Below are 13,905 nucleotides of genomic sequence, written 5' to 3' on the forward strand. Positions count from 1 at the left end.
CTACTGAAGATAATTCACTCAAAATTGATACTTACAATGAGTTTCAGACGGAAAACATGAATATTATAAATTTTTGGAAAATGGGCGTAGCCACGCCCACTTATGGTTACATGTGTATATCTTGGTAACCGCTGCACCAATTTCTTCCAAACTTGGCACAGTTGTTGGCCTTAGTACAGCATACTAAATGGCTGAAAAGTTTAAAAATCGGACAATAACCACGCCTACCTCTCATATAACGGTAATTTTCAGAAAAACGAAAACTGCGATATTTTAGTAAATACTGAAGATAATTCACTCAAAATTGATATTAGCAATGAGTTTTAGACGAAAAATAATAATATAAAATTTTGGCAAATGGGCGTAGCCACGCCCACTTATGGTTACATGTGTATATCTTGGTAACCGCTACACCAATTTCTTCCACCTGGTACAGCATATCAAATGGCCGAAAATTTCTAAAATCGGACAATAACCACGCCCACATCCCATATAACGGTAATTTCGAGAAATACGAAATCTTCGAAAAATCAGTAAATATTGAAGCTAATTTATTCAAAATTGATGGTTGCAAGAATTCTTTACCAAGAAATACGCATATGACAAAATTTTGGAAAATGGGCGTAGCACCGCCCACTTGTGATCACATATATGTATCTCGCTAACCGTTCTAGCAATTTGTACCAAGCTCGGTATGTTTATTGTGCTTGCCACATAAAAGCAAACCGTTGAAAATTGTTGAAATCGGACTAAAATTGATGCCGCTTTTCATATAACGGTAAATTTCAGAAATGGTTGAAATTTCAATATCTCGAAATTTGAGGACGCTAATTAACTTAAAATGTATACACCCCGGCTTATCATGTAGCGGTAGCTTTCGGAAAGGTGGAAAACATATATTTAATACTTGCGCCGGGTATTTAATGTTCGGCTCCGCCCGAACTTAGACTTTCTTACTTGTTTATATTGAAAATGTATATCACGCCGATGTAAAAAATACACAAAATATTTTGGTGTATTTTTGACTTTTGTGCTACTTGAGTAGGCGTCCTCCACACAATAAGTTTGTACATAAATATACAATTTCTAGCTGCCAGGTAGTTCTCAAGGCTGCAGCCTAATATCTTTGTCTGCCAAGGAGAAATATGTTCGTATCTGCTGATCCCACATACATAACGTGTAGCATTGTTAAAAGCAACATTAACTTTAAGGCACGATATCGAATCTAATTTACTGTACACCACCTGTATTAACAATGAAACCTAAATTTTTTACCTTTTCCGTAAAACTTAGCGAACTAGAACTTATATGCTTATAGTCACTCAAACTGATAGCATTCATCTTTTTCGCAACTGGCAGTATAATAGCTATTTCCAAATTGGTGGGAAACCAGAGGTTGTAAAACAATGATTTATAATGTGGGTTAGAGGGCCTATGATAAATCCCATTAAAAGTTTTACAAATTTCAACGAAATTCCATCCTCACCTATAGCATTGGACTTAAGCTGAAATTAGTCAAGAACGTAAACCTACCGGTACGTAAACCCGAGTCAGCTGACACGATCTGTCTTACCAAAGCGCCATGTAAATGAAAACTCAACACCGCAGAATTTTTCTGTAGTTGTAGCCCGTAGCGCAGAAATCTGCGGAATTTAGATTTTTCCGTGTCAGCTGATTTCTCCTTCTTTAGATGGTTGCCACTTCGTCAGTTTTACAGATGGTAAAAAAGATATAAGTTCCTATTCAAAATATGTTTAAAATATTTGAAATTTACTATTGAATAAGGTTTTTGTTGAAAACTAAGTAGTTTATATTTAGCTAAAATCTATTATAGCACGAAAAATTGTAGTTGAAAAGGTAAGTTTATGAAAAGGCATTGATGAGTGGCAGTAGTAAGCAACACTGAGGGCTCCAGTAATCGACAAAATTCTGCGTATACAGACTGCGTTTAAGTAGACGTTCTGCGTTCTCGACTAATTTCAGCTTTAATGTTCGATAGTGACCTCAGAACGTCAAGCTCACTAACTGCAGTGAATTGAAACTCGTCTTTTAAACTGGTACAGGATGAAAAATCCATTGAGGCGTCAGTACATTTGGTTATACTACTGACAAAGTAATCATTAAGCACATCAACTTCGATATCACACTCAGATCTTTCTTTACCATGTATTTTAAAATTCTTCAGATTGCGCCATAGCTCTTTAGATGGAAGGGAGGGATCTAGTTTAGAATTGCTATACCAGCGCTTTGCTTGCTTTATTATACTATTAGTTTCATTACGAACTTCTTTGTAACGGCGCACAATGGGCCATATGACGAGTTTAGCCGGAAAAAAATCAAAATGGAATTTTGATGTTTTGATAATTCCAACTTGTTAGGAAATGTCCAATTACATAGAAAAAAGTATCCTTTGGTGTTTGAAAGCCCACTTTGTTATTTTTTTGTAGGTTAAATTTGAAGTTTTGAAACTTTGTTTTTTGAAAAGTACAAAAATCAAATAGACATTTTTAAAAAGTGGTCTGTTGTTCATCACAGTTGTGTACCAAGACGCTGGAAAAAATGTATTTGGCATAGAAAATGATGCTCTTTTTAATGAAATAAAAACAATTGATATATGATGAGGGACGTAGATAGAGTAATGTGTCAAAATTAGGCGTTTTTTCGTCCACAATTATCAACAAAGGCGAACTTTTTTGGACAATCTAAACACTGTATTGTCATGTATTTTTCTTAAATTTTTTTTGTGAAGCTCTTCATGATATCTTCTTTTAGATACTACTTAAGCCAGACCTTGCAACAATGTTAAACTCCACAATATATCAAGCAGAGTCTGTAATGAAATACGAAAAAGGGTCATACCTACCCAAGATTTGCTTCTAAAGGGATCAAATGTACCACATACCCCCATTATTTTTCCTTCCCCAATAATATTTTCCTGGGAACATATCCCTATATCCTCTCCTTTGGAAGGCCCCATACAAAAATTAAATTTTTTTATATAGTTGGCCAATCTCATATTATATGTAAAGAATGTTTTCCAACCGCATTCATAGTTTAGGAGCTAACAATTGATACATATATAGAAAATTTTGCATAATAAAAAAAATAATAATAAAAGAAATACTTTCGGTAAAAATATCAACATTAAAGAACTTGTTAACTTCCGCATACTTGGACGCCAAAGCATGATATTCTATAAATACAATAAGACCCTGCTCATCTAAATTGGATAACAAATATAGAAGTTATTAGCACTTAAGTGGAGAGACATAATTTTTTTTGTGTATAAGTTGGCTTTGTATAAATTCTGTTATGTTTTTTGGCTAATACGATTTCAATGCGATTAAAAGTTTAGTGCTAAAAAAGCGAAAGTTAAATAAAGAAACGCAATGGAAAAAAGAATAATTTCATTTTCACGCATGGAGTTTTTCGAGATGTGGTGTGCTACGTCAAAAAAGGAACGAGTCGCTCAGTTGTGTTCGCGAACATTTGAAAAAGCTAACATTTCAGACTTGGATAATGAAATGAAGCGAAAAATTCAATTAAAAATTTCTTTCATTTGTAATGAAATCAGCAAAAAGTGGATTACAGCTGGTAACTGTAAGGAAAGGTAAGAGCTTTGTTCTGAGATTTTTTTATCAGTTGGTAATGGAACGTTTTGTTTTAGGTTCCTAGAAAAATTTGAGCTCTGGCTTAAAAACGACTTTGCTTTGGCGGAAGTTAATTGTAATAAACAACCTGAACAGAATATGAGGGATGAGTTACCTTCCTCTTCTAAGCGAGGAAGACCTACAAAAAGATTTGAAAGTTGCGACGACAGAGCAAAGTGTTACAAAGTACGTGATCTTCTTCAGTCACGATCTGATGCTGAGCTGTCGTATGCAGCTCATATGTCTAAGCGTTCAAGTGGATTTCGTGTAGCAGCCAAACTAATGCAAAGTGTAAGCGAATCTCCCGAAATTGCAATGCAATACAAGAATTTACAAAAATACAAATCCAAACGAGTGTACACAGGTGAAGAAGCACTCGCTTTGTATGTCGATGCCAAATTGTCGCGAAATAGCTATTTAGTTTTACGAAAACAGGCGATTGCTGCAGGACATAATTTATATCCCTCAAAACACGTTTTGCAAAGGGCTAAGCAAGAATGTTTTCCACCAGAAAGTGCCATAGATGTAAACGAAACTTATGCTTCTTTAAATGTGAAAGAGATTGTTCACCATACAACTCGACGGCTACTCAAAGCACAACAATCAGTTTTTGATAGCTTTCAAAGAACTCCAGCTCGCTTACGCTCATTTGCAAATGGGGTGGAGATGGTAGTTCAGGTCATAGTACCTATAAGCAAAGATTTACGGAAGAGGTGGGCCTGGATTCGTCTCTGTTTTTGTTGTCGTTTGTACCTTTACAGCTACGAGTTACAGCAAATGTTAATGAGATCATCTGGCAAAATCCTACTCCTTCGTCGACTAGACTTTGTCGTCCCATGAAATTCATATTCGCAAAAGAAACTGAGGTTTTTACACTTGAAGAATTCAATTGAATTTGGAATGAAATTGAAAGCTTACAAGATTTTGAATGTTCTGTGGGACCTCACAATATTAAGGTTACATTTGAATTTGTATTGACGATGATCGATGGTAAGATTGCAAATTATTTGACAAGCCACAAATCAACTCAGTCGTGCTATATTTGCGGAGCCAAACCTAGCGAAATGAATGCAATCGAACTCACAAAAGAGCCCAATGCTAAATATTATTCTTACGGGCTATCAACTTTACATGCATGGATCAAAACACTCGAATGTATGCTGCATATCGCTTACAGATTAGACGTCAAAATATATATTATCAGGCAAACTGCCGACAAGGACTCTGTAGGACTTCGCAAAAAATATATTCAGTCTCGTTTTAAAAGTGAAATGGGCTTAATAATTGATGGCGTAAAGCCTGGATATGGCACAACTAATGATGGCAACACTGCAAGGAGATTTTTTATGAACCACACCAAAAGTGCTGAAATAACAGGATTACAAGAAGAAATTATAAAAAGGTTTTATATAATACTGAGTTGCTTATCATCAGGATTTGAGATTAGTATTGACGCTTTTCAAAAATTCATCCAGGAAACCAGACGAAGGTACCTAAATTCATACGAGTGGTATCCTATGCCAGTCAGTGTTCATAAGATAATATGCCATTCTACTGAAGTTACAAAAAATTGGATCGTGCCAATAGGGCAGCTATCAGAAGAAGCTCAGGAAGCACGCAACAAGGCGATTCAGAGTGGCACATACCCGAAAATCTTCTAGAGTCAACACGAATAGGGATTTGCTTAACATGCTTTTGATAACGTCTGATCCGTTAATCAATACTTACCGCCAAAAGCCACTAAAAAACTTTCGATCTCTTCCGCCCGAAGTCATCAGCTTCTTAAAAGAACCGCATATAGATTTCGTAAGTCACCAGGATTCGGACAAAACTTACGCGACCAATGAAACAGATGAAAGTTCAGACTCCGACAGTGACATTTCGCAGACATAACTCAAAAAATATGTAGTTATAAGTTATATATTCATTAAAAAATAATTGAATATATTTAACAATTTACATTCAAACTTGAAATAGTGTTTTGTTTGGAGTGTAAAGCTATACAATTAATTTAAAAGCTTTTGTCATACTTAATTAGGTTAAGATGTCTCTAAAATAGCTACCAGTTAAATTATTTATACTAGTATCGCCGGTCAAGTATTCAAGGATTATCGTAACAATATATAGCTGTGGCAAATTTCAGGACGTAAGCTTAAGCGGTTCCAGAGATAAGCGATATGAAAATTTCAGTTTGTATGGGAAGTGCCACGCCCCCTTTTCCAATGCAAACCACTTTTCGCCGTGAGTGGGGTAATTAGAATCTATGCATCCGTGCCAAGTTTCAGTTCCCCAGCATAATTGGGTTTAGAGATATATCGGTTTTCATATTTTACTATGTATATCAGATACCACGCCCCCTGTATAATGGGGTGAACATTTATGGTTTGGAGGAAGCTACATCCTTTAAATCGGTATATGTTTCAGTGAAATCGAGCGAACCATGCCCTCAAAAAAGGGGGTTCAAAATTTTATTGTGGCGTATTTATATATATAAGATAACTTCAATATACCGTTTTTGCTACAAACCCTCCTCAATGGACCTCTGGAACTATCCAATCGATCCCGATCAAGGTGAATTTCTTTATGGCCACTTAACGACAAATCCAATCATCAGAAGCAATAAAATAGTTTTTTCCGGCTAACTTGTATGGGGTGGCCCACTGTGCGGCGCCAGGACAAGTCTGTACTATTTTTTCACCACTTTGCATAAAATTTATTTAGTTTCTTAATGGCAGAATGAACTCTGGAAGTATACCATGGACATGAACAATTTACAACATTAGCAAAACGAAGAGAGACATGAACATCAAATAACATGGTCAGGTATTTGTTTAGGAAGTCAAGTTTATTATCAACTGTGGCAAGATGAAAACACACACGCCAATTTACTTTACTCAAGTCAGAATGTAATGAGTTCACATTTAATGATTTAAAATCACGATAAGCTTGGACTATTCAATACAACATCTACGGTACAAAATATTAAGTCATGGTCAGAAATAAAGTCAACTTGGTCAAATTTAAGGATATGCTTGAGATCACAGGTTATAAAGTAATCTAGGAGACTAGGTGGAGAATTATTTGCATATCTTGTTGGGATAGATCCATTAACAACGCACAGTCCTGCTGTTGCCAGCTGATCCATTAATTTGCAACTATAAGGGTCATTCACAAGTAAATTTACATTAAAATCACCACAAACCAATATACGCTCATAATCTAACACATATTCATACAGTTCAGCAAAAAATTGATTAAGACAAATAATCTTACTAGGATTGTACACACATGATTTTGTTTCCCCATGAGATATTTCAGTAAAGATGTATTCAATTTCACTATTATTCGACTTTGCTAGCAGTCTGAATTTAAGATTTTGTTTGCAATACACTGCAACTCCTCCCCCTTTTTTATGCATGCGGTCATGCCTCAATAAATTGAATCCATTGAAAGAAATGTTGAAGTCAAGAAAGTCACTTTGAAACCAAGTCTCAGTAACGCAAATTACATCCACCGCAGACTCTTCGAAGACGTACCTAGCAAAGTCAAGTTTTTTTCGGCTTAACAACTTTCTTATTTTCTTATTTTCATTAACGCGGTAGCCCGACTTATCGAACAGACCTATACTTAAATTCGCAAAACTGGACCAAAGCAGAAACAACTAAAAGCAAGCAAATAAAGCATGTATGTATGTTTGCATAAGAACAAGACATTAGCAGAAGACAGAGTAATGCATGGCATGTAGTTAAGAAAACAATTACGACTTCAAGAGAAGAGTAATTAAAGAATAACTTAAGATAAGAAGCAGAATAGTTAAGACGAAAGCAGCAGATGCAAGATGTTGAGCAATAGGAGAAAAAAGAGCACATACGACATAAACGTAACAGCTATATATAAACACTCGCTATCAGGTGTCTGCAGCAACAACACTTTTGACGCTCTTCATATCAATTACCTTCACGGCTTTGCACTAAGGGCACGAACTGAGAAAGCAGCTACCAGCTTTTTATCTCTTCGTTGCTGCATTGCAAAGCGCATTAGCGCGCGGTTGTTTTTCGTAAGGCACTTGTGTATATGTATTTTCCCATCTGAGTTGGAGCCAATATCACGGAGCATTAGTGGCCGTTTTTTTTTCTTTGCAGAAGCGTGCTACTGACTTGAAAAGGGTGGAGCGATCGGCTGAATACGCCAACTTCACAATCACTGAAGCAGTGGAGTTGTTCTGTTTGAATATTCGAAACGCAGAGCGAATCTGAAGCGCAGGCAAATCCAAACTCTGGCACAGACTACCAAAGGTAGCTTCCAAATTCTCCTTGTCAACGTAGGGCAGACCATTGATGATAAAATCAGTGGATACAGCTTGGATTTGGCAATCATTTACCTCGTTCTTAAGTAGCACCACTTCCTTTTTCAATTGCTCATTCTGCGCGATTTGGAATTCTGCCTTTGTCACACGTTCTTCCATTTTTTGCAGCGCCCTTCGAAGATTCGCCAGCTGCATGTCCAGTCGCTCTTCAATACGCTCAAGCCATGATGACGGTGGCGAGCAGCGTTGCCGGTTTTGATAGCAACTATCCGGAGAAAATTCGATCTAGCCGGCAGCCGATTTGTTAGCCGGTTTGTAAAAAAAAGTTAGCCGTTTTTAGCCGATTTTACTATTTGCCTAATTTTCAGGTGCAAAAAGTAAACAAGTTGTTCGAAAGCAATAATGCAGACCCAATGAAGATTTTTAATGAACTCAATGTTTTACTTTCGCATCTATGCTCCCTAGTGGTTATTAGCGCGGACACATTTGATCCTATATGCTCCCCGTTGGAACCATACCTTGCTCCATTTCCTCAGTTTTATCACAGTTTTGAAGAGTATTTAAAAACAAAAGTAAGCACAAACGCTTTTGACCACGAAGCCGAGAAAATAATTCGAGAAAATGGTCGCTATTTTATTATCACTTTAATAAAGGAATTACGCCAACGCCTCCCTACAAATATTGCCACACTAAAAAAAATTGACTTTTTTCGGTTGGAAATGCATTAAGAGTAATTAAACCAAAAGTATTTGTTCAACTACAGCAACAAAAACACAAATATAATGCCGACGAAATAACATCCATAGAGATGCAATGGCAACGGTTAACGTTACATACCTGGAGTAATTTAGACTCAACTGTAAAATTTTGGGCCGAAGTTTATCAATTTCGAAATGCCCTAGGAGAAAACCCTTTTGCTGACCTTTGCAACCTAGTTTTTAGTTTTCTTGTTTTGCCTATAAGTAATGCAGAAGTAGAGCGAATATTTAGTTCAATGAATATAATAAAAACTAAGCAAAGAAATCCAATGTGCGTTAAAACGTTAAACGCTATTTTATATATAAGATACGGTTTAAAACGTGAAGAAAAATGCTGCCATAATTTTACTGTAGATGACGATCTCTTAAAATTAATGAATTCAGGTGATATATACAATAGTGATTCATTTGATGATGAGGAATATACACTCGATATAAATTAATGGTGTTAACTAGTCTTTCGTTTCTTGCGATTTATTTAAATAAAGCATGTGAATTTTCACTAAAACATTTTAGCCGTTTTTAGCCGCTTTTTTTGCCAATCTAGCCGGTCGGCCCAAAAAGTTCTGGCAACACTGGTGGCGAGCTCTCTTTTTTCCAGCTTTATTGGGAGAACTGTTCTGCGGTGTCGATACCGTTTGGCGCGTAACTTTGCTTCTTGTTGACATTTTAAGCTTTGCTTGAAATTAAATTATGGCAATATATACATATATCAACGGAAACTCGGACTAAATGTGAAGTTACTACAGCGCACCGACAAATACGTCTCCTTAGCTTGACATTGTACGAATTGACATTGTGAAATTTAAACGAATATTTCAAAAAAGGGAAACAAAAAGTTTTCAAAGAAATTAATTTGTTTTTTAATATAAAAATTTAAATTTTCAAAGTATCCACCTAGATATAAGTGACGCTTCTCAACAACATTAAACATTACTAGCTTTAAGTGAATCAATACAATTTTACTTTTCAACAATATTAACTATTACTAGATTTAAGTGACCCAATACAATTTTTCTGATCTTTTAGATTACTACAATTTTACTTTTCAACAATATTAACTATTACTAGATTTAAGTGACCCAATATAATTTTTCTGATCTTTTCGATTACACCGATTTAATTGCTTTATCTTTTTTAAAAATACAACTTCCTGAAAGTTATTAAAATAAATACAAAACCATACACTGATGTACATATGTACCAAACACTTTACTATTCGACAATTCTTTTGAAATACATTTTAAAAACATTAAAGAAAAAAAGCTAACTTTTAACAATTCTTTTGAAATACATTATAAAAACATTAAAGAAAAAAATTTGCATGTGAATTTGCCCGATAAAATCCTACTGCTGTTGCATGTGAAATACTCCCAGCTTCTTTGCATTAAAAAGTATTAGGACATAATATAAGGACATAGCTCAATAAAGTTTGTAAACTTTACTTTTCATTTTTAAAATCGGTGAACGGCAGTTAGCAGAAGTAATTTTTCTTGTATTTTCTTAAACTTAACGTATTATGACCAAATTTGACGAAGAATTTAAAGAAAATTATTCAGAATTTTTAAAAATTACGAAGCGAATTCCGCAAAATCGTCCTCTTTCGACAAGATAGTATAGAGTATAGAGATTCACTTATAAGTTCGAACAATAAAGTTTTATTACACGTCAAGGGTCATAGCGAATCGTGTGAGTTTAGTGAAGTACAGGTAAAGTTAACACGCTGCAAGGATCTTTTAAGGAAGTGTTTTATAAAATTAAATTGTCAGATTAAAATTCCCATAGAACCTCTAGCCCTAATTTGCAAAACAGATTTAGCTGACTCTGATACCGAAGAAGAGTACTCCGACGCAAAATCAGAAGCGTCAGTAAGTTTTGCCATTAAGAGAAGCGCTTCGCTTCCAAGCATCAAAGATTCGCAAAGTCTATTAGAGATTCCAACAGCTGCAACTAGTTCACCTAATTTTTCAATTTATTCCAAAGTTTTTACAGAAATGGCCACAGCAGAGCAAAAGAAGTCTTTTATAAGCCTTTGTGCTTCGATTATAGGGAAGATTATAGTGGGGATCCGTTAGCGCTCGAGCCGTTTTTAGATAAGCTTGGTTTGATTGAGGACTTAGCTGAAGAAAATTTGACCAGTACATTAATTGCATTTTTGAAATACAAGTTAGAGGGCAAAGCCCGCGAAGCCGTACCTGCACAAATAAATTCCGTTAGTGACATAAAATCTGCTCTACGTAATAGAATCAAACCTGACAACTCGAAAGTTGTGGCAGGGAAAATAGCTGCGTTACACGTTAACAACAACAATTATTCAGACTTTGCCAAACGCGTTGAAGATTTTTCCGATTCACTTGAGCGGTCGTTAATTATAGAAGGAATGTCTCAAGAAAAGGCTCACGAAATGGCGATTGAGCAAACTGTTAACGTGTGCCGTCTAAACGCCAGGTCTGACTTAGTAAAATTAATTTTAGCTTCAACAAAATTTTCCGATTCTAAAGACGCAGTTGGAAAGCTTATTGTAGAGCAGAATGAGGTGAAGGAGCGTCAGGTTTTAACTTTTCGATCGCGTGGTATTAACACGTTTATAAATTCACGTGGTGGCTATCGTGGGGCTAACACAACTCGCAATTTTACTGGTTATAGGAATAACAGGTAATTTTCTTCTAGTAATAATAACTTTAATAGCTATAACAGTCAACGATATCGATCCGCTAACCGAAACCGCTATCATAATAAATATAATGGTTCACGGGTTAATTCCAACAACAACACCAATAGGAACAATAATGCACGAACAGCAAACGGTAGGAGTAGGAATGCAAATGTCCGTGCTTTAAACGCGCATGCCCCTCAGANACCGAAGAAGAGTACTCCGACGCAAAATCAGAAGCGTCAGTAAGTTTTGCCATTAAGAGAAGCGCTTCGCTTCCAAGCATCAAAGATTCGCAAAGTCTATTAGAGATTCCAACAGCTGCAACTAGTTCACCTAATTTTTCAATTTATTCCAAAGTTTTTACAGAAATGGCCACAGCAGAGCAAAAGAAGTCTTTTATAAGCCTTTGTGCTTCGATTATAGGGAAGATTATAGTGGGGATCCGTTAGCGCTCGAGCCGTTTTTAGATAAGCTTGGTTTGATTGAGGACTTAGCTGAAGAAAATTTGACCAGTACATTAATTGCATTTTTGAAATACAAGTTAGAGGGCAAAGCCCGCGAAGCCGTACCTGCACAAATAAATTCCGTTAGTGACATAAAATCTGCTCTACGTAATAGAATCAAACCTGACAACTCGAAAGTTGTGGCAGGGAAAATAGCTGCGTTACACGTTAACAACAACAATTATTCAGACTTTGCCAAACGCGTTGAAGATTTTTCCGATTCACTTGAGCGGTCGTTAATTATAGAAGGAATGTCTCAAGAAAAGGCTCACGAAATGGCGATTGAGCAAACTGTTAACGTGTGCCGTCTAAACGCCAGGTCTGACTTAGTAAAATTAATTTTAGCTTCAACAAAATTTTCCGATTCTAAAGACGCAGTTGGAAAGCTTATTGTAGAGCAGAATGAGGTGAAGGAGCGTCAGGTTTTAACTTTTCGATCGCGTGGTATTAACACGTTTATAAATTCACGTGGTGGCTATCGTGGGGCTAACACAACTCGCAATTTTACTGGTTATAGGAATAACAGGTAATTTTCTTCTAGTAATAATAACTTTAATAGCTATAACAGTCAACGATATCGATCCGCTAACCGAAACCGCTATCATAATAAATATAATGGTTCACGGGTTAATTCCAACAACAACACCAATAGGAACAATAATGCACGAACAGCAAACGGTAGGAGTAGGAATGCAAATGTCCGTGCTTTAAACGCGCATGCCCCTCAGAAGCGAACACTGGGGGAGCAGGAGTTAAACAACTAAACGATTTTTCTATAGCAAAAAGCATTTACTGCTTAAACCTAAATCATTCAGATTTTATCCAATTGCAAGTTTCCGTGTAATAAGTTATGTACATTTTTGGTCGACACACAAGCCGACATTTCTTTAATAAAAATTTAAAGTTTTTGCAAAAATTTTCCAATTGGTACGAATGATATTATCCGCATAACGGGCGTCACTTGTAATACTGTTGCTACTCTGGGTAAAATAACCAAAAATTTGACTTTTTCGGACTTTTTTATAAAACATACGCTACACGTGGTTAACGTCGATTTTAATATTCCAGCAGACGCACAGTGCTTTCCTTCCATATAAAATGTGGGCAAAAATAGAATTATGAAAATTCGCTTCTTAGTAAAATTGGGGACACTAAATTCAAAACTGCAATTTGTTTTTGGATAACTTTCATACACTCACTGTAAATGCAGTTTGAAATTGAAAATTTGGGTTCTTGTGGTATTTACATAGGTATGTACATATACTTCGTTCTATTTTCAAAAGTGAGGTGTCACATGATAGGGCTTGGCCTGTAGGGGTGCAATCAAGTTTTTTTATTTTTGTAAAGGGTTACCACCTGTTACAAATTTGATTAAAATTATTTAATAGGTCAAATGGACTAGATATTACAATATGGATATCAATTGAACTAGTTTTGAAAATACTTTACTTCTAAACGACACGTAGAAGGGTTGCCATATGTTTAAAAAATCAAATTCAGTTTAATTAAGGGAATAAGGTAACTGAAATATGTATATCAATATGAGTATCAGAAAAATGAAAAAATTTTACATATTTAGAAAGGAATAAGTGTAGAGTAAAACATTCCTGAGTTAGTTTAAGAGTCCAGTAATTTAAAAGGAATTTAATCAAAACAAATCACTGATTGGCAATGCATGTATTTGTAATAAAATAGCAAATACGATGTCATAAAAATTTGGTTTGACTTAATTATTATTTTGGTTTAACTAAATTTGACTTTACAAACAGGTGGCCACCCTATTCGTAATACTTTTAAGCTAAAACCTTCTTAAACCTCTTTCGTCTGACTCCCTTATGGTGATACCTATATATTTAAATAACTTAATTCCTTTAATTCAAATCGAATTTGATTTTTTAAACAGGTGGCAACTCGCTGCTTGTAGTCAATACATTGATTGATACCCATCTCTTAATAATTCATTTACCTTATAAAAAAATGTGAATCTAATTTTTTAACAATCTAATTTTTTAACAGTTGGCAACTCTTTAAA

The 13,905-nt window shown here is 35.5% G+C and overlaps 1 protein-coding gene and 1 long non-coding RNA gene across 2 annotated transcripts in view; one reads left to right on the top strand and one right to left on the bottom strand.

Moving 5' to 3' along the window:
* The window catches only part of LOC108363209 (uncharacterized), a 71,103-nt gene extending 63,944 nt beyond the window's left edge, over window positions 1-7,159 (bottom strand). Inside the window, exon 1 of the mRNA XM_017616499.1 lies at window positions 6,924-7,159. Coding sequence (XP_017471988.1) covers window positions 6,924-6,940 — 17 coding nt within the window. The 5' untranslated portion in view covers window positions 6,941-7,159. The remainder of the gene's footprint in view (window positions 1-6,923) is intronic.
* A 428-nt stretch (window positions 7,160-7,587) lies between these two features.
* Window positions 7,588-8,261, top strand: LOC108363210 (uncharacterized). The gene is made up of 3 exons (XR_001847583.1): window positions 7,588-7,707; window positions 7,793-7,945; window positions 8,125-8,261. It is a non-coding gene; the product is annotated as an uncharacterized LOC108363210 (long non-coding RNA).
* Window positions 8,262-13,905: the final 5,644 nt, after the last annotated feature.

The sequence above is a fragment of the Rhagoletis zephyria genome, unplaced genomic scaffold, assembly GCF_001687245.7.
Source record: "Rhagoletis zephyria isolate East Lansing unplaced genomic scaffold, Rhagoletis_zephyria_1.1 Rzeph_scaffold_01215, whole genome shotgun sequence".
NCBI lineage: Eukaryota > Metazoa > Arthropoda > Insecta > Diptera > Tephritidae > Rhagoletis > Rhagoletis zephyria.